Source organism: Oncorhynchus clarkii, chromosome 2 (assembly GCF_045791955.1).
Source record: "Oncorhynchus clarkii lewisi isolate Uvic-CL-2024 chromosome 2, UVic_Ocla_1.0, whole genome shotgun sequence".
Taxonomy (NCBI): domain Eukaryota; kingdom Metazoa; phylum Chordata; class Actinopteri; order Salmoniformes; family Salmonidae; genus Oncorhynchus; species Oncorhynchus clarkii.
Genome location: NC_092148.1, coordinates 32,308,576 through 32,329,359, shown reverse-complemented (window position 1 = coordinate 32,329,359; position 20,784 = coordinate 32,308,576). Strand labels below are relative to the sequence as shown.

At 47.9% G+C, this 20,784-nt stretch overlaps 1 protein-coding gene across 1 annotated transcript; it reads left to right on the top strand.

Annotated features, from left to right (window-relative positions):
- Positions 1 to 516: 516 nt before the first annotated feature.
- On the top strand, positions 517 to 19,256 carry LOC139380956 (prolyl 3-hydroxylase 3-like). Its single transcript, XM_071124153.1, has 16 exons — positions 517 to 911; positions 1,152 to 1,336; positions 1,789 to 1,947; positions 2,522 to 2,714; positions 3,713 to 3,844; positions 4,040 to 4,182; positions 4,635 to 4,724; positions 6,759 to 6,811; positions 6,924 to 7,003; positions 7,211 to 7,338; positions 9,243 to 9,338; positions 9,451 to 9,601; positions 10,470 to 10,587; positions 12,223 to 12,298; positions 17,840 to 17,980; positions 18,687 to 19,256. The coding sequence occupies exons 1-16, from the start codon at positions 599 to 601 to the stop codon at positions 18,864 to 18,866; spliced, it is 2,238 nt and encodes a 745-aa protein (XP_070980254.1). The 5' UTR covers positions 517 to 598; the 3' UTR covers positions 18,867 to 19,256.
- The last annotated feature ends 1,528 nt before the right edge of the window (positions 19,257 to 20,784 follow it).

Below are 20,784 nucleotides of genomic sequence, written 5' to 3'. Positions count from 1 at the left end.
CAAATTAACTACTGCCACCGCGTGGGTGGAAAGAGACTTCACACAAACCTCAGATATGGCAATGAAATAGTCTATTCATTGTAATTAATAGACTATGGAAAAAGATACAGGGTTGGATGTGTCATATCAGCTGCCACCTTTAATGCTGATTAACAAATTACTTTGTAGTCAAACAGGGTAAACATGTTACATGTTGCATGTTCAGACCTGCCAGGATTGATGTTTGGCCTATATAGCCTAAATAGTATGATTAAAAAAATTCTGCTATGAAAAAATAGGAGACTATGAAGACTGGAAACAATGTTTTTTTTGTGTGTAGCCTATACAGTGTTATGAATGAGTGTGTGTAGACTGTAAGCATGTACACTAAGCTAGACTATAATATTATTTTAGCATTATTTTAGTGTTTCCAAACACTGTTATTTACTGTGTCAATAAATCTACTTTCAAGTGTACTGCCTCTCTTTTTCTTCACGCATCCCACTCCTTCTCCTCCTCCCCTCATCACTACCTAGTACGTCTTTCCTGCCTTTCCCCACTTTACACTGTCTGGCCCTTTTCGTCCCGCTCTCTTTCTCCAAAATAACTACGGCATGCTATGGCACTTTTCGCAAATCACAACTCTGTCTACGTGGCGCTGCACATCCCTCTTATTCACTATCTTTTCTCATTCTTCGATTTCACCTCTCCAGTTGCTGGCATCGGGGCTTCTGCAGGATCGGCGTCCGGACTCATACCCTCTTACGATGTTTTGTATTATACCGGGGTACGTGCATACTTTAGCGAGGAGTGGGAGAAAGCTGCGGAGCTGCTCGAAAAGTCGATGACGACCCGGGAGGCTCTGTTTCGGACACGACGGCAGTGCCATGAAGAATGTCTGCCAGCGGGACATGACAGGCTCCCAAAACTGGGTGTGTTTGTGTTTACTGTGTTGTATGTGGTCGATTCATAGGGTGTGTGTGATATGTCTTTCTGTCTCCACGTGTGTGCTGTGTGCATGCATTAAATATATACAATTATAAGCTTGCATTCGGGCCTATATATCTCCCGGGAGTCAGTGATGACCCTATCTATGGTCATGAGTGCAAGACAGTCCTGGTATGGTACATTCCAGTAATGTTGCATCTATGTGTGTGCGTGTGTGTCCTCAGACACCGAGAAAGGGAATGTGTGGGACCTATGGGCAGTGGACTGGGTCCAGCAGCGGGCTGAGTGTGCGCGGTTCTGTTTGGGACGGGCTGTCACTCCTGCAGGACAGCTTCCTGTGTCTGCCGACATCGAGTACGAGTTTAGCACCCGGAACCCCTATAACTTCCTCCAGGTCGTCTACTGGAATGTAACTATTAGTATATTCACCTGCTGTTTCATTATGTTCCTGTGCATATGCGTGGCTAACATGTTGAATTGTAGATCTGAAGTGATAAGTGCTGCATCATTGCATGCTAAAGCGATTACATTGGTTATTCCACTGGTAGTTAGTTACTCTACTGGTAGTTAGTTACTCTGGTATAAAGCCTATATGACGTAATGTGCTAGCTCACTTTACTACATACTGTAGCAACAATACCCTACAACTTCATGCACTCCAGGTCATCTGTACTTAACTTTTCTTCTTAGTCGTCTACCTCATCCTCCTGTTATTTTTTTCCTCCTCCCCTCGTTCCCCTCTTCTACCTCGTTCTCGCTCTCTTTCCCCTCCTCTCCTCTGCTCTTCCTCCTTCTCTTCGTCTTTTACCTCATTCTCTATCTCTATCAACTTTTCCTCTCCTCCCTTCACTTCTTCCTCAGCTAGGGAAAGTACAAAAGGCGGCGTCAGCAGCCCACACATTCTTCGTGGCCAACCCCAGCCACCTGGAGATGAGGAACAACATTGAGAAGTATAGACGGATGGAGGGAGTAACAGAGGACGCATTCCAGGATAGAGAGATGGAGACAGAGAAACACTGGGTAATTTTTTTTTAAAAGAGTGGGAGGGGGGAGGGTTGTGTGTGTCTGAGAAATTGTCAAATACTGTAAACGCTAGATTGGATGCATAAATAAGTATTCATGAATCTCGTTGTAAGAAATATGCTTTGAAGATTCCCACATGTGGCCTGAGGGTTCAAATTCCTCTCTGTGTTTCACCTTGGGTACCTAACCAATCGTAAAAGCCCTTTGGGCTCAGTAATGTCTGAGTAACCTTACACAGTAACCTCTGCATGCACCCACAGCATTCCTGATAACATGTTACTAATGGAGTGTACTATAAATGAGAACACATCATGTGAACTTTACTGGACTTTTGATATCACTGAAGCCTAACAGGAAACAAAAAAATGCAGTTCATTTCACTGCTCTGTTTTGTTTGTCTCCAGCATGTCTTTGTGCTTTCCGTACGTACTATGCCCATTGGGAGTATAGGCCATCGACGACTCCTCTCCGTCGCACTCTGTTCTTGATGTTTACCAATTATAGCCAACCTTTCCAGTTAACATTCCTCCCTCCTCTTTACCCATAACCTCCATCCCTCTATTAACCACAGGTCCTGTATGACTCCGCCCTCACCTCTGAGGCCTCCTTTGATTGGACGCACGCCGTGGAGAAATGGAGGGAGTGTGTGAACGAGACACTGAGACAGACTGATGAGTGTAGGGCGCAGTGTGAGGTCGCCTCACAGCGGCTCCCTGAGAACAGAGGAGAGGATGGAATGGACGGGGTGTTTGAGAAGGCTGCAGGTGAGAAAAACATGTTTGTTTGTTTAAAAATGTATATTTTTAAGGGTTTTATATATCCTGATTGAGATAGGACAGTGAAGAGGACTGAAAAGTTGGAGAGATTGTGAGTCAGAAGGGCATGGGTCGGATTTGAACCCATGCTGAGATTGGAAGCTGGGCTGTACACGTGACACTAACCACAGGGCCACACAGGTCACAAGAAAAACATGTTTGTGTTCATGAATCTGGTTGTCTATGCAGGGCTATAACTCATTCATTGCTAGGAGGCTGAACCTCTAGTAGGCTGAAAATGTCTGTAAGGTGTTATGTAGCGTTATAAAGGCCTTATTACAGGGGGAGTGTTACCAAGACAGCTGACTGTATACAGTATAATGTCACGCAGTGCATATTTGGGTTGGTCCAAAACAAAGCAAAGATTGTAATTCTTATTTTTTAATTAAAATAGATTTTTTTACCGCTTTTTCTCCCCAATTTCGTGGTATCCAATTGGTAGTTACAGTCCTGTCTCATTGCTGCAACTCCCGTACGGACTCGGGAGAGACGAAGGTCGAGAGCCGTGCGTCCTCCCAAACACAACCCAACCAAGCCGCACTGGTTCTTGACACAATGCCCACTTAACCCGGAAGCCAGCCTCACCACACCATATACCTGGCTACCGTGTCAGCGTGCACTGTGCCCGGCCCGCCACAGGAGTCGCTAGTGCGTGATGGGACAAGGACATCCTTGCTGGCCAACCCTCCCTTAACCCGGACGGCTGGGTCAATTGTGCGTCGCCCCGTGGGTCTCCCGGTCGCGGCTGGCTGCGACAGAGCCTGGACTCGAACCCAGAATCTCTAGAGGCACAGCTAGCACTGCGATGCAGCGCCTTAGACCACTATGCCACTCTGGAAGCCTGTAATTAGTTTTACGTGTAGTTGTCCTACTATTTTATTCTTATGCTATTCTCTACTTTTCTAATCTTTCTCCTTATCATGTGACTTTTATCTCCCGTCCTCCAGCACTCTCCCTCTCCCTCCTGTCCTGCCAGCAGGCCTGTGTGACCCAGGTGGCAACGCGACCCGGAAGGATTTCAGCCCAGGAGGACCTCCTACCCACACAGCTGGAGCATCTACACAGTGCACAGTTCAAAGGTTAGACAGGGGAACGGTCATATCTGAAGTTACAGTAATGACCACATGATGACGCTAATGACAATTATGATGGTAACTCTGCTTCTACTGCAGCTGATTTTTTTAAATGGGCTCTGGTGCTTCATACAGGAGTTGACATATCTAGTGAACAACCAAATCCCATCTCCCTCTCTCTCTCTCACCTATTTCCCGCAGAGGGCGATCTAGGAGGAGCGGTGTGTTCTCTGCGGTCTCTCCTCCTGTTCTACCCCTCAGACAAAGACTCCCTCAGTAACCTAGAGCTCTACACAGAGACACTGGGAGGCGACACTGAGGCACACGGGACAAAGCCCTTCCAGGTACTACTGGTGCTCAGCCTCAAATCAACAACCCCTAGCCTGGCCCACTAGGGAGGTTTCATTTTAGAAACAACACTCCTCAAATTTGATAGATACATTATTGTATCTTACTCTACTGTCAAGACCAGTATATTGGTGTTCTCCGTAGGCATCACTCTTTTAATTAAAAAAATATATATATATTGGTCGCATACATGCTTTAGTTCCTAGCTCCAACAGTGCAGCAGTATCTAACAATACACACAAATCTAAAATAATAGAATTAAGAAATATATAAATATTAGGACGAGCAATGTTGGAGTGGCATTGACTAGAATACAGTAGAATACAGTATATACATATGAAATGAGTAAAACAGTATGTAAACATTATTCAAGTGACAAGTGATTCCATGTCTATGTACACAGAGCAGCCTCTAAGGTGCGTCTAAGCCTCTGTCTTTATATTCTCAGGAGATAGCCAGGTATGTGAGCCGCTCACTGCAGGAGAAAAAGCTACTCTACTTCGGAATGGAAAACCTCAACTTTAATTTCACCGACCCGGTATGTTGACGTTGTTTATTGATTATCACTGGATCTGGTTTGGCCCAGAGCCATAAAGTAGCTACTGTATATCTAAGCTATATATGGCTCTGATTTGGTCTGTAACGCTTCTCCTCTTCGTCTGAGGAGGAGTAGGAAGGATCGGACCAATATGCAGCGTGGTAAGTGTCCATGTTCATTTATTAGAACTGAACACACAAAACACTAACAAAGTGAATGAAAGAAACGAAACAGTCCTGTCAGGTGAAACAACACACTAAACAGAAAATAACTACCCACACCCATAGTGGGAAAACAGGCTGCTTAAGTATGGTTTTCAATCAGAGACAACAATTGCCAGCTGCCTCTGATTGGGAACCATACCAGGCTGAAAACACAAAACAGAATGCCCACCCCAACTCACACCCTGACCAAACTAAAATAGAGACCTAAAAAGGGAACTAAGGTCAGGACGTGACAGTACCCCCCCCCCCCCCCCCCCCCCCCAAAGGGGCGGACTCCGGCCGCAAAGACAGCCTGGTGCGTGGGGCTGACGGGCTCCTGACTGACGGGCGGCTCCGGCAGCTCCTGACTGACGGGCGGCTCCGGCAGCTCCTGACTGACGGGCGGCTCCGGCAGCTCCTGACTGGCGGGCGGCTCCGGCAGCTCCTGACTGGCGGGCGGCTCCGGCAGCTCCTGACTGGCGGGCGGCTCCGGGAGCTCCTGACTGGCGGGAGACTCTGGAAGCGCCGGACAGGCGGGAGAACCTGGAGGGAGGAGACGGAGAGACAGCCTGGTGCGTGGGGCTGCCACAGGACCCACCAGGCTGGGGAGACCTACAGGAGGCCTGGTGCGTGGAGGAGGCACCGGATGGACCGGGCTGTGGGGGAGCACTGGAGCTCTGGTGCGCTGCCTTGGCACCACTCCTCCAGACTGGATGACCACTTTAGCCCGGACCCTCCAGAGTGCAGGCACAGGTTGAACCGGGCTGTGGGTGAGCACTTGAGATCTGTTGCATACCACTCACACCTCTCTCTTTGGCTCAATGCCCATATTCACCCGGCACGGGCGGAGCGCAGGCATAGGGCGAACTGCACCCTCCCAGCTCCCCGGAGACAAAGCACGCAGCGCCGGCGCAGGATACCCTGGGCCGAAATGGCGTACCGGAGATCAAACACGCTGGGCCGGCACAACACGCCCTGGCTGAATGCCCACTCTCGCATGGCACTTGCGGGGGGCTGCGATGTAGCGCACTAGGCTATGCATGCGCACTGGGGACACCGTGTGCTTCACCGCATAACACGGTGCCTTCCCGGTCGCTCTCTCGCCACGGTAAGCACGGGGAGTTGGCTCAGGTCTCCTACCCGACTTTGCCAATCTCCCTGTGTGCCCCACCAAAACATTTTTTTGGGCTGCCCCTCGTGCCTGTTGCGCTGCCTTACCTTATACCACCGCCGCTCTGCCTTGGGGCGGAGATATTCCCCAGCCTGTGCCCAGGGTCCCTTGCCGTCCAATATCTCCTCCCAAGTCCAGGAGTCCAGAACCCTCTGCTCCTGGTTACCACGCTGCTTGGTCCGTTTGTGGTGGGTAGTTCTGTAACGCTTCTCCTCTTCGTCTGAGGAGGAGTAGGAAGGATCGGACCAATATGCAGCGTGGTAAGTGTCCATGTTAATTTATTAGAACTGAACACACAAAACAAAATAACAAAGTGAATGAAAGAAACGAAACAGTCCTGTCAGGTGAAACAACACACTAAACAGAAAATAACTACCCACACCCATAGTGGGAAAACAGGCTGCTTAAGTATGGTTTTCAATCAGAGACAACGATTGCCAGCTGCCTCTGATTGGGAACCATACCAGGCCAAACACAAAGAAATAGAAAACATAGAACACAAAACATAGAATGCCCACCCCAACTCACGCCCTGACCAAACTAAAATAGAGACCTAAAAAAGGAACTAAGGTCAGGATGTGACATGGTCACTCACATTTACTTTCAAACTGAACGATACAGCAGTTTGTTCCTTTTGTGTTTTTTTCCCCTCCCATATAGGATCTCTGGACTCCAGAGGAGGTTGTTCCTGAATTGCTAAAAGACACATGGAGGTAAGAGGAAACGTGAAGGAGAAAGTTACTGCAAAAGAGGACGGGAGTGTGGAGAGAAAGGGCCTTGAAGTGCTATTGGGCGGTTGAAAGCCATTTCCTTTTTGATTTCCAGAGCAGAAAAGGAAGTGCTGAATGAGAAAATGAAGGAGGGAGAGAAAGAGGTGGAGATGGACGATAGTGGATTCTATGCAGGTAAGGATAAACATTAGTGTTAGGCATGTTACAAGCACTCATTGACAGATTGGTAATGACAAAAAAACATAATTGGCTCGGGTCTCTGAGGATTGGGAAACACTCATCTGATAAACATTTATTTGATTTAAATGTTTGTGTGTGTGCGTGTGTGTGTGGACCCTCTTCCTGTGTCTCACTCACACCTCCGTTCTGTTCCCTCCCCAGGGGGTCCCGTACCTCAGGTTGGTGTCACCATCAGCATGGACGACAATTCTTTAAATGGAACTAATCGCGTCATGCTGGACGGAGTTCTAGATCAGAAGGAATGCGATACAGTACTGCGCCTAGCTACCGTAAGCTTGCATATGATTCGCTCAGGAAACAAGACTCCTTCAAACACAGGAAGAGAAGTTCAACAGAGATATGGAATTTGAATGAGCCCTGTCCCTTTGGTGTTTCCCATTGGATTGGAAATAGTAACTAAACCTGCAATATAGTGAAAATCACACCGAGCATATCAGGGGCCATATACAGTATATACACTGCTCAAAAAAATAAAGGGAACACTAAAATAACACATCCTAGATCTGAATGAATGAAATATTCTTATTAAATACTTTTTTCTTTACATAGTTGAATGTGCTGACAACAAAATCACACAAAAATTATCAATGGAAATCAAATGTATCAACCCATGGAGGTCTGGATTTGGAGTCACACTCAAAATTAAAGTGGAAAACCACACTACAGGCTGATCCAACTTTGATGTAATGTCCTTAAAACAAGTCAAAATGAGGCTCAGTAGTGTGTGTGGCCTCCATGTGCCTGTATGACCTCCCTACAACTCCTGGGCATGCTCCTGATGAGGTGGTGGATGGTCTCCTGAGGGATCTCCTCCCAGACCTGGACTAAAGCATCCGCCAACTCCTGGACAGTCTGTGGTGCAACGTGGCGTTGGTGGATGGAGCGAGACATGATGTCCCAGATTGCTCAATTGGATTCAGGTCTGGGGAACGGGCGGGCCAGTCCATAGCATCAATGCCTTCCTCTTGCAGGAACTGCTGACACACTCCAGCCACATGAGGTCTAGCATTGTCTTGCATTAGGAGGAACCCAGGGCCAACCGCACAAGCATATGGTCTCACAAGGGGTCTGAGGATCTCATCTCGGTACCTAATGGCAGTCAGGCTACCTCTGGCGAGCACATGGAGGGCTGTGCGGCCCCCCAAAGAAATGCCACCCCACACCATGACTGACCCACCGCCAAACCGGTCATGCTGGAGGATGTTGCAGGCAGCAGAACGTTCTCCACGGCGTCTTCAGACTCTGTCACGTGTGCTCAGTGTGAACCTGCTTTCATCTGTGAAGAGCACAGGGCGCCAGTGGCGAAGTTGCCAATCTTGGTGTTCTCTGGCAAATGCCAAACCTCCTGCATGGTGTTGGGCTGTAAGCACAACCCCCACCTGTGGACGTCATACCACCCTCATGGAGTCTGTTTCTGACCGTTTGAGCAGACACATGCACATTTGTGGCCTGCTGGAGGTCATTTTGCAGGACTCTGTTAGTGCTCCTCCTTGCACAAAGGTGGAGGTAGCGGTCCTGCTGCTGGGTTGTTGCCCTCCTACAGCCTCCTCCACGTCTCCTGGTAGCGCCTCCATGCTCTGGACACTACGCTGACAGACACAGCAAACCTTCTTGCCACAGCTCGCATTAATGTGCCATCCTGGATGAGCTGCACTACCTGAGCCACTTGTGTGGGTTGTAGACTCCGTCTCATGCTACCACTAGAGTGAAAGCACCGCCAGCATTCAAAAGTGACCAAAACATCAGCCAGGAAGGATAGAAACTGAGAAGTGGTCTGTGGTCCCCACCTGCAGAACCACTCCTTTATTGGGGGTGTCTTGCTAATTGCCTATAATTTCCACCTGTTGTCTATTCCATTTGCACAACAGCATGTGAAATTTATTGTCAATCAGTGTTGCTTCCTAAGTGGACAGTTTGATTTCACAGAAGTGTGATTGACTTGGAGTTACATTGTGTTGTTTAAGTGTTCCCTTTATTTTTTTGAGCAGTATATATATATATATATATATATATATATATATTAATTATACACTTTATGAATTTAGGCCATGATCTTTATGGTTCTTAGGGATATGAGCCAGGGGTGGATTTGGAAATCAGCAATAACAGAAGTATTCAAAAAGGGCTATGAGCTCAAATCCTCCATGATGACTTCCTGTGTTGTCCCTGACAGAATGCTGCGTCCACTGGGGATGGTTACCGGGAGCGACGGTCCCCACACACTCCACATGAGAAGTTTGAGGGCCTGACTGTCCTCAGAGCTGTCAAGGTGAGAACGATGGATCTGGAGATGAAATCTATCTCTCCGTCTGTCTGTCTTATCTCTCTGTCTCACATGGCCACATAGCTAATGAACAGTTAAACACTTTTCTGCTCTGCAGTTGGCTCAGGACGGCATGGTGAACCAATCAGACGCTAAGCTGCTGCATGAGATGGGGGAGAGGGTGAGAACCCTCCTGCACTCCTACTTCAGGAGCCCCTCAGGGCTCCATTTCTCCGACACACATCTAGTGTGCCGCAGCGCCATCACAGGTATGGTCCACTCAAGCAATGCCCTCTATTTCTTGAAATGATGGTTCCACATCTTCATATTTCATGTTCATTTCTGTTGACTCCATTATGTATTACACTTGTGGGTCTCAATGCAAAACGCTTTTCCCATTTCTAGTGTAACCCAATAGCTAACCCCTGACTTGTATCAGGTGTCTTATCTGCTCTGTGTTATGTCACCCGTTGTGTTACCGGGGTCGTGTTCATTAGGGCATGCAATGGAAAATTGTCTAAAACATTTTGCAACGGAAAACTAAAATGAGTGTTTCATATTGGACAACTCCAGGATGTCCCTATATTTCAGTCCATTTTCTTCTGCTTGGTGCTGTTAGGTTCTAATTCTCAGAGTAAAAACTCGACTGACACTCTGAAAGCTCAAACCAAGTATATTCTTCCCAGAGGGTCAATACAGCTGCAATAGACAAAGACATGTTTACAATAGCTGTGGTATATGTACCCCACTTTGGGTGGAGTCTCCTCCTTCTCGCTACATTGTATCTTTATTGCTAGGCAGGAAACGTAAGTGATACGGGCCATAAACTTTTCTTTCTCCCTTAACGTGACCTGACCGTGACCCCCTTCATCGCTAATCCATGGCTCTCTTCCCTTATCAATGCCTGCCACATGTGATCGTTTTCCCTGCACTCAGCACATTCTAAGCTTAATTGTACACACAATATACCTTCCTCCTACAGATAACCATTCACTTCTGGTGTAGACCCTCTGAACCTAAGCACTCGATATTTCAATAGGATACCTAATAATTAACCCTATCCCAAGTTTAGGAGTTAGTACCCAGAATCTATCGGTGCCTAATGAACATGGCCCTCATTTTGTGTGTCCTGTCCAGGGGACCAGGAGGGGAGACTGGACCTGTCTCACCCTGTTCATGTGGACAACTGTCTACTGGAACCTGAGACCAGACAGTGCTGGAGAGAACCACCTGCCTTTACACACAGAGACCTGAGGTACACACACACACATTCATGCGCACACACGCACAAGCTGTCAGGACGCAAAAACACACACACGCATACTGGCAAAACTATGCATGCACAGACATGTAATTACACTTAAAAAAACACACACAAGACTTGGAAGTTGAGCTATATAATACCACATACACTCCCATGTGTATGTAATTGGACAGTGAAGCTAAAATTGTAAATCTGTCTCTATACTCCAGCAGTTTGGATTTGAGATCAACTGTTTCATACGAGGCGACAGTACAGAATGTAACTTTTATTTGAGGGTATTTTCATACATATCTGTTTTACCATTTACAAATGGAAACACTATGTATTTTGTCGCCAATTGGCAGTTTCATTAAATAGTACCCGCAAAACACCAGTCTCAACGTCAACAGTGAAGAGGCGACTCCGGGATGCTGTCCTTCTAGGCAGATTTCCTCTGTCTAGTGTCTGTGTTCTTTAGCCCATCTTAATATTTTCTTTTTATTGGCCAGTCTGAGATATGGCTTTTTCTTTGCAGCTCTGCCTCTTCAATGTTGACGTTGAGACTGATGTTTTGCGGGTACTATTTAATGAAGCTGCCAATTGAGGACTTGAGGCATCTGCTTCTCAAACTAGACACTCTACTGTACTTGTCCTCTTGCTCAGTTGTGCACCGGGGCCTCCCACTCCTCTTTCTATTCTGGTTAGAGACAGTTTGCGCTGTTCTGTGAAGGGGGTAGTACACAGTGTTGTACGAGATCTTCAGTTTCTTGGCAATTTCTCGCATGGAATAGCCTTCATTTCTCAGAACAAGAATAGACTGACGAGTTTCAGAAGAAAGTGTTTGTTTTTGGCCATTTTGAGCCTGTAATCGAACCCACAAATGCTGATGCTCCAGATTACTAGTCTAAAGAACAGTAGTGTGAGTATGTAAATGTGATATTTCAGTTTTTTATGTTTAATACATTTGCAAAAAAAACATTTGAACCTGTTTTTGCTTTGTTATTATGATATATTGTGTGTAGATTGATGAGGATTTTTAGAATAAGGCTGTAATGTAATAAAATGTGGAAAAAGTTGAGGGGTCTGAAAACTTCCAAATACGTCCAAATACTTATGACTTCTTCAAATGGGGAGACAGGATACATACTATGCTTTTATTTCTAAACGGAAAAACAGATACGCCTGAAAATACCCTCAAATAAAAGGTGACATTCTGTACTGTCGCCTCATATGAAACATTTGATCACCAATCCAAAAATGCTGGAGTGTAAAGCCACATTTGAAAACATTGCTTCACTGTCCAAATACATACGGAGTTGAGTGTATGTACATATCATGAACAGACATTCCCATCCTGAACAAACTCAAACCAGTACGGCATGGCATCTTAATACTAACATTGTTTGATGGTCTCCTCATTCGAGGGTAAACAAACACAGCATTCAAACGAACACAGGTGCCATTCCACAGCCAGGTCTAAGATTCTTGATTTCAGGCAGGGGGGGTGTGTGGAAATAATGTGACATGCCTCTGGCAGTGTGCTATATAGTACCACTAGGTTTGTTTACTAAGCAATAAAGATGGCAACTGACAACTTTGATTAGACTTGTTAAGTGCCGACTTAAACCATGTCTGATTACATTCCAGCGCTGTGCTTTATCTGAACGACGACTTTGACGGTGGGGAGCTCTTCTTCACAGACAGGGATGCCAAGACTGTCACAGTAAGTCACTTGACATGAAAACTCAAGTAGAACACTTCACACTGGCTGGTCTTCACATGACCTTTGACCTATGCCCCCCCCCTGTGACCCGGTCATCACTATCTGGTCATGCTAGAAGGGATGGAAGCACAGCTTTCTAACATATTGTTATGGTGAGTGAATGAGGACCCAAAAGCGAACTAACTTAAACAGAGCTTCTTTAATAACCAAACATAGGTAGGCTCAGATAGACCGGCAGATTCCGACAGGACAGGACAAGGTTACAGCAAACATGACGATAGTCTGGCTCAGGCATGAAACACAAACAAGAATCCGACAAGGACAGGAACAGAAACAGAGAGAGATATAGGGACCTAATCAGAGGGAAAAAGGGAACAGGTGGGAAACGGGGTGAATGGGTAGTTAGAGGAGACAAGGAACAGCTGGGAGAAAGCGGGGGAGAAAAGGTAACCTAACAACGACCAGCAGAGGGAGACAGGGTGAAGGGAAAGGACAGAGACAAGACACAACATGACAGTACCCCCCCACTCACCGAGCGCCTCCTGGCGCACTCGAGGAGGAAACCTGGCGGCAACGGAGGAAATCCTCGATCAGCGCACGGTCCAGCACGTCCCGAGAGGGAACCCAACTCCTCTCCTCAGGACCGTACCCCTCCCAATCGACAAGGTACTGGTGACCACGGCCCCGAGGACGCATGTCCAAAATCCTGCGGACCCTGTAGATGGGTGCGCCCTCGACAAGGATGGGGGGGGGGGGGGGGGGAAGACGAGCGGGGGCGCGAAGAACGGGCTTAATACAGGAGACATGGAAGACCGGGTGGACGCGACGAAGGTATCGCGGAAGAAGAAGTCGTCTTAAGGGGAAGGTTCTGAGTGGAGAGCCAAACTCTCTGACCGCGACAATATCTAGGACTCTTAGTTCTACGCTTATTAGCAGCCCTCACAGTCTGCGTCCTATAACGGCAAAGTGCAGACCTGACCCTCTTCCAGGTGCGCTCGCAACGTTGGACAAAAGCCTGAGCGGAGGGGACGCTGGACTCGGCGAACTGAGATGAGAACAGCGGAGGCTGGTACCCGAGGCTACTCTGAAAAGGAGATAGCCCGGTCGCAGACGAAGGAAGCGAGTTGTGGGCGTATTCTGCCCAGGGGAGCTGTTCTGACCAAGACGCAGGGTTGCGAAAAGAAAGACTGCGTAAGATGCGACCAATAGTCTGATTGGCCCGTTCTGCTTGACCGTTAGACTGGGGGTGAAAGCCGGAAGAGAGACTGACGGAAGCCCCAATCAAACGGCAAAACTCCCTCCAAAATTGAGACGTGAATTGCGGACCTCTGTCCGAAACGACGTCTGACGGAAGGCCATGAATTCTGAAAACATTCTCGATGATGATTTGTGCCGTCTCTTTAGCAGAAGGAAGCTTAGCAAGGGGAATGAAATGGGCCGCCTTAGAGAACCTATCGACAACCGTAAGAATAACAGTCTTCCCCGCTGACGAAGGCAGTCCGGTGACAAAATCTAAGGCGATGTGAGACCACGGTCGAGAGGGAATAGGAAGCGGCCTGAGACGGCCGGCAGGAGGAGAGTTACCGGACTTAGTCTGCGCGCAGACCGAACAAGCAGCCACGAAACGACGCGTGTCATGCTCCCGGGTGGGCCACCAAAAACGCTGGCGAATGGAAGCAAGCGTACCCCGAACGCCAGGGTGGCCGGCTAACTTGGCAGAGTGAGCCCACTGAAGAACGGCCAGACGAGTAGGAACGGGAACGAAAAGAAGGTTCCTAGGACAAGCGCGCGGCGACGGAGTGTGAGTGAGCGCTTGTTTTACCTGCCTCTCAATTCCCCAGACAGTCAACCCGACAACACGCCCCTCAGGGAGAATCCCCTCGGGGTCAGTGGAGGCTACTGAAGAACTGAAGAGACGAGACAAAGCATCAGGCTTGGTGTTCTTAGAGCCCGGACGATAAGAAATCACGAACTCGAAACGAGCGAAAAACAGCGCCCAACGCGCCTGACGCGCATTAAGTCGTTTGGCAGAACGGATGTACTCAAGGTTCCTATGGTCAGTCCAAACGACAAAAGGAACGGTCGCCCCCTCCAACCACTGTCGCCATTCGCCTAGGGCTAACCGGATGGCGAGCAGTTCGCGGTTACCCACATCATAGTTACGTTCCGACGGCGACAGGCGATGAGAAAAATACGCGCATGGGTGGACCTTGTCGTCAGAGAGGGAGCGCTGAGAAAGAATGGCTCCCACGCCCACCTCTGACGCGTCAACCTCGACAACGAACTGTCTAGAGACGTCAGGTGTAACAAGGATAGGAGCGGATGTAAAACGATTCTTGAGGAGATCAAAAGCTCCCTGGGCGGAAACGGACCACTTAAAGCACGTCTTGACAGAAGTAAGGGCTGTGAGAGGAGCGGCCACCTGACCGAAATTACGGATGAAACGACGATAGAAGTTCGCGAAGCCGAGAAAGCGCTGCAGCTCGACGCGTGACTTAGGGACGGGCCAATCAATGACAGCTTGGACTTTAGCGGGATCCATCTTAATGCCTTCAGCGGAAATAACAGAACCGAGAAATGTGACGGAGGAGGCATGAAAAGTGCACTTCTCAGCCTTCACAAAAAGACAATTCTCTAAAAGGCGCTGGAGGACACGTCGAACGTGCTGAACATGAATCTGGAGTGACGGTGAAAAAATCAGGATATCGTCAAGGTAAACGAAAACAAAGATGTTCAGCATGTCTCTCAGGACATCATTGACTAATGCCTGAAAGACAGCTGGAGCGTTAGCGAGGCCGAAAGGAAGAACCCGGTATTCAAAGTGCCCTAACGGAGTGTTAAACGCCGTCTTCCACTCGTCCCCCTCCCTGATGCGCACGAGATGGTAAGCGTTACGAAGGTCCAACTTAGTGAAAAACCTGGCTCCCTGCAGGATCTCGAAGGCTGAAGACATAAGAGGAAGCGGATAACGATTCTTAACTGTTATGTCATTCAGCCCTCGATAATCTATGCAGGGGCGCAGAGACCCGTCCTTCTTCTTGACAAAAAAAAACCCCGCTCCGGCGGGAGAGGAGGAGGGGACTATGGTACCGGCGTCAAGAGCTACAGACAAATAATCCTCGAGAGCCTTACGTTCGGGAGCCGACAGAGAGTATAGTCTACCCCGGGGGGGAGTGGTTCCCGGAAGGAGATCAATACTACAATCATACGACCGGTGTGGAGGAAGAGAGGTGGCCCTGGACCGACTGAACACCGTGCGCAGATCGTGATATTCCTCCGGCACCCCTGTCAAATCACCAGGCTCCTCCTGTGAAGAAGAGACAGAGGAAACAGGAGGGATAGCAGACATTAAACATTTCACATGACAAGAGACGTTCCAGGAGAGGATAGAATTACTAGACCAATTAATGGAAGGATTATGACAAACTAGCCAGGGATGGCCCAAAACAACAGGTGTAAAAGGTGAACGAAAAATCAAAAAAGAAATGGTTTCGCTATGATTACCAGAAACAGTGAGGGTTAAAGGTAGCGTCTCACGCTGAATCCGGGGGAGAGGACTACCATCCAGGGCGAACAAGGCCGTGGACTCCCTTAACTGTCTGAGAGGAATGTCATGTTCCCGAGCCCAGGTCTCGTCCATAAAACAGCCCTCCGCCCCAGAGTCTATTAAGGCACTGCAGGAAGCTGACGAACCGGTCCAGCGTAGATGGACCGACAAGGTAGTGCAGGATCTTGAAGGAGAGACAGGAGTAGTAGCGCTCACCAGTAGCCCTCCGCTTACTGATGAGCTCTGGCTTTTACTGGACATGAAGTGACAAAATGACCAGCAGAACCGCAATAGAGACAGAGGCGGTTGGTGATTCTCCGTTCCCTCTCCTTAGTCGAGATGCGGATACCTCCCAGCTGCATAGGCTCAGCTCCCGAGCCGGCAGAGGAAGATGGTAGTGATGCGGAGAGGGGGGCAACGGAGAACGCGAGCTCCTTTCCACGAGCTCGGTGACGCAGATCAACCCGTCGCTCAATGCGAATAGCGAGTTCAATCAGGGAATCCACGCTGGAAGGGACCTCCCGGGAGAGAATCTCATCCTTTACCTCTGCGCGGAGACCCTCCAGAAAACGAGCGAGCAAAGCCGGCTCGTTCCAGCCACTGGAGGCAGCAAGAGTGCGAAACTCAATAGAGTAGTCTGTTATGGATCGATTACCTTGACATAGGGAAGACAGGGCCCTGGAAGCCTCCTCCCCAAAAACAGATCGATCAAAAACCCGTATCATCTCCTCCTTAAAGTCCTGATACTGGTTAGTACACTCAGCCCTTGCCTCCCAGATTGCCGTGCCCCACTCACGAGCCCGTCCAATAAGGAGAGATATGACGTAGGCGACACGAGCAGTGCTCCTGGAGTAAGTGTTGGGCTGGAGAGAAAACACAATATCACACTGGGTGAGGAACGAGCGGCATTCAGTGGGCTCCCCAGAGTAACACGGCGGGTTATTGATTCTGGGCTCCGGAGATTCGAAAGCCCTGGAAGTGGCCGGTGGATCGAGGCGGAGATGGTGAACCTGTTCTGTGAGGTTGGAGACTTGGGTGGCCAGGGTCTCAACGGCATGTCGAGCAGCAGACACTTCCTGCTCGTGTCTGCCTAGCATCGCTCCCTGGATTCCGACGGCTGAGTGGAGAGGATCCGAAGTCGCTGGGTCCATTCTTGGTCGGATTCTTCTGTTATGGTGAGTGAATGAGGACCCAAAAGCGAACTAACTTAAACAGAGCTTCTTTAATAACCAAACATAGGTAGGCTCAGATAGACCGGCAGATTCCGACAGGACAGGACAAGGTTACAGCAAACATGACGATAGTCTGGCTCAGGCATGAAACACAAACAAGAATCCGACAAGGACAGGAACAGAAACAGAGAGAGATATAGGGACCTAATCAGAGGGAAAAAGGGAACAGGTGGGAAACGGGGTGAATGGGTAGTTAGAGGAGACAAGGAACAGCTGGGAGAAAGCGGGGGAGAAAAGGTAACCTAACAACGACCAGCAGAGGGAGACAGGGTGAAGGGAAAGGACAGAGACAAGACACAACATGACACATATGCTATTCTAACCTTAACCCGTTCAGTAACCGTACACCTAATATTATCCCTAACACTAAATTAAGAATAAATAGTTTGTGTTGTGTGTACTTCTCAGTAAGTTCTGACCATATTGCCTCTTCTATCCATTCTAGCATGGCCCTTATAGAGGCTACCCTTTCTGACGCTCTCTTTTCCTCTCTCTCTTTTCCCCTCTCCCTCTCTCTTGTCCCCTCTCCCTTTTTCCTCTCTCTCTCGCGCTTTTCCTCTCTCTCCTTTTCTCTCTCTCTTTTCCTCTCTTTTCCTCTCTCGCTCTCTTCTTCTCTCTCTCTTTTCCTCTCTCTCTTTTCCCCTCTTTTCTTCTCTCTTTTTCGCTCTCTCTCTCTCTCTTCCTCGCTCTTTCTTTTCCTCTCTCTCTCTTTTCCTCTCTCTCTTCTTCTCTCTCTCTCTTTTCCTCTCTGTCTGTCTGTAGGCCCGGGTGAAGCCCACCTGTGGTCGACTGGTGGGGTTCTCCTCCGGTCCTGTCAACCCCCATGGTGTGACCGCTGTGACCTCCGGCCGCAGGTGTGCACTGGCCCTCTGGTTCACCAAGGAGAAGCACCACAGGGATATGGTGAGAACTGTTATTGGATTGGTTGTTCTATATAAGCCTGGCTCAGATCAGATACGTTTGGCATGACAATGACCATAGGAGTTGGCAAGACAGCACAAACAGATCGGGGACCAGGCTAACACTATAACACTATAGAGTTTTTGTGTTGCCCCTAACCACTTTTTTAAAATAAATATATTGTATTAATAGTTAGGTAGGCGAAGCTGATCCTAGATCAGCGGTTAAGGTGAACTTCTACCACAAGCGGTGAAGTTACAAAAGTGACTGCAAGGTTATTGTTTATAGCAACATACTGTACATAGCAACAAGATCAGCTGCAGACAAACAAACAGAATGTACATGCAAATGTAATGGTTGTTGCTTTTTCATTTTTCCCCATCTAGCGCTGACATCTCAAAGCTATTTTCCCTATGCTAATTCACTTTTTGTTTAGATATCGCTTTTGAACAATAAGTCTACGGCAGTTAGGGTTGGCAGTCAAATAACATAGGCACTTCGATTTGACCGTTGGTCAGTTTATTAATCATCTATAATGTTAAGGTTGAACTTGAGGAAAGTTCTGGCACAATTTTCCCTAGATTTGAAAGGAGCACTTCTGCTTCTTACCCAGCTAGCCTGGATTTTGTCTGATCACGGCCGTGGTGTGAATAAGGTCCATTTAACCTCACTTTACCTCACATTACTGTACCTTCTGTGCCTCATGCAGGAGAGGGAGGAGGCCGAGGCCCTGTGGGCTGCGGATGGACAGAGTGTGACGAAAGGAGGAGAAGTCAAAGAGGAGGGAAGAGAGGGCACCGCTTCCCCTGCTCGGAGTGGTAGAAGCGGAAGCCAGTCGTCGAGGAGTAGAGGGAGGGGCAGGGTGACAGGGGGAAAGGACGAGCTGTGATGAGCTGCTGTGATGGATTTAAAGACTGAACCACCCACGCTGAACAACGGGGTAGTCCTGTTCACCTCCCTGTCCTACTTGGTGGACCGTCCCGGTCCAGCCACCAGTCCCCTCTCCCAAAAGACCATGAACTCTTCTCTATTTTTACACCAGGCTTTTCAATCCCTACCCACGCTACCTCTTTCGCTCTCTCTCTGTGAGACCATTTGTGAAAGAAAGTATTTTTTGTGGTCTTTCCATCCCCTCCATTGACAATCAGTCCATTTGTGTTACAGTGTAGGCCTTAGTGTTTGCTGTGTGTTACAGTGTAGGCCTTAGTGTTTGCTGTGTAATAATTGTTACATACCTGCTGGAGAAAAGTAAGAGAAATTGAATAAAAGGTATTCAAAATGGCGGAGAGAGTGGCGAGAGTGGGAATGAAAAGGCCATAGCCGAGGTGCTTCCGAAGTGGCATCTCCCCTCTGTCGGGAAAGAGGTATAATAAGTGGGAGAGAGAGAATTTAGAAATCCCCTTTATTGGGTCAAGGCCATACATTGCACGTTAAAACCATGACCTATTATACATCGACATCCACAAAATCTCTCATACACAACCCTGTCCAAGGTTAAAAGATCAACCCCAAACCGCCTGCATGATCAACTGTTTAACCCTTTACACTTATACCCGTGTAGGGGTTGAACATGGCAGATTTAGAACGCAGTGGCTGTACGGTAAAACGCTATCCACGACGTTAGAGCTCTGGCTTTGCGCTTCACAGCGCTGTATGGGTTTTGACTGACCGCCGTTTTGGATTTGAGCACCGCGCACGACAAGACGTTGCCCCCGGATCCCACCTGGTAATTGGGCCACCTTCGCAAATGTTTTGTTGACTGAGTGAGCGAAACGCGGTAAATTACGATGACTCAATGTATTCTGAAAGATGAGACGTTGAGGGTTATAATAAATACAGCTTTGATGTCATACAAGCAAGACAAACACCCATAGGGACCAAACGTGCACTTCACATTTCCAAATCATAAAACTCATGTCATATACAGTGTCAACGTTTATGATCACTATGTTTGATGTACAGTTAGAAGATGACATGGCGTCATACCCTGGGTTGTTCTGAACAGAATGAGTTTACGTTTGTTTATTGTTAAGAAAATGTGCCGTGGCACGCGCTCCTCCTCATGACTCCTTTCAATGCGCACCAAAATGACGATCTGTTTCTCTGAATTGCCTTGTGAAAGCCTAACACTGGAAGATCGTACAAAACGGGTTGGCAACCGAACAAGCTTTCAAATCACGCTCACCTGACCCAGATTGTAATTTTACAATGGACCGTTTTTGGATTGCGTAAAAACAACACCAGTAATTCTGTGATGGCAGGTGATGCAGGGTTGCTTTCCAAACCAAACAACCACAAGTGTGCTTGCTCTAGTTCCTCAACGGCACAGCTGGGAGAGCATTTTCCAGGAATATCTTTTCATAATACTGAATGTATCTAGATCATTTTCTGATTTCGTTGTCAACAAAAGCGGCGAAAAGTACAGTAAATGTCAAATGCACAAACTCCACAGTGTAGTGTTTCGATTCAGTCTTGTGTCAGTTGAACTGTTGCGTACTGACCTTTGGTCCAATAATTTCCCCATTATCTACACAATGTTCCCTTTCAATTGGTACCAGGGTTATGTATATGGTTTTCATATTTATTCTGGAAGAAACATTTCAATTTAGCCCTATCCATATAGGCAAATGCCCACGAGTGTAAAGGGTTATAAAACAACAACTGCATGTGACTAGAGAGAGAGACTGAGGGAGAAGTGTTGGGGTTGAGATAATGGGGATAGGTGTGGATTCGTAGAGTCCATTAACTGATTACCTCAGTGCCAGGCTGCCCTTTAACTGTGTGGAGATTAAGACCATGAAACCAAG

Bases quoted from the DNA above. Each gene is read 5' to 3' on its own strand.
- LOC139380956 (XM_071124153.1), top strand. From the start codon at position 599: ATGGCACTTTTCGCAAATCACAACTCTGTCTACGTGGCGCTGCACATC. The intron at 1,948-2,521 runs GTAATTTTTTTT...TATTAACCACAG, and splicing joins TGGAGACAGAGAAACACTGG to GTCCTGTATGACTCCGCCCT. The intron at 9,602-10,469 runs GTATGGTCCACT...TGTCCTGTCCAG, and splicing joins GTGCCGCAGCGCCATCACAG to GGGACCAGGAGGGGAGACTG.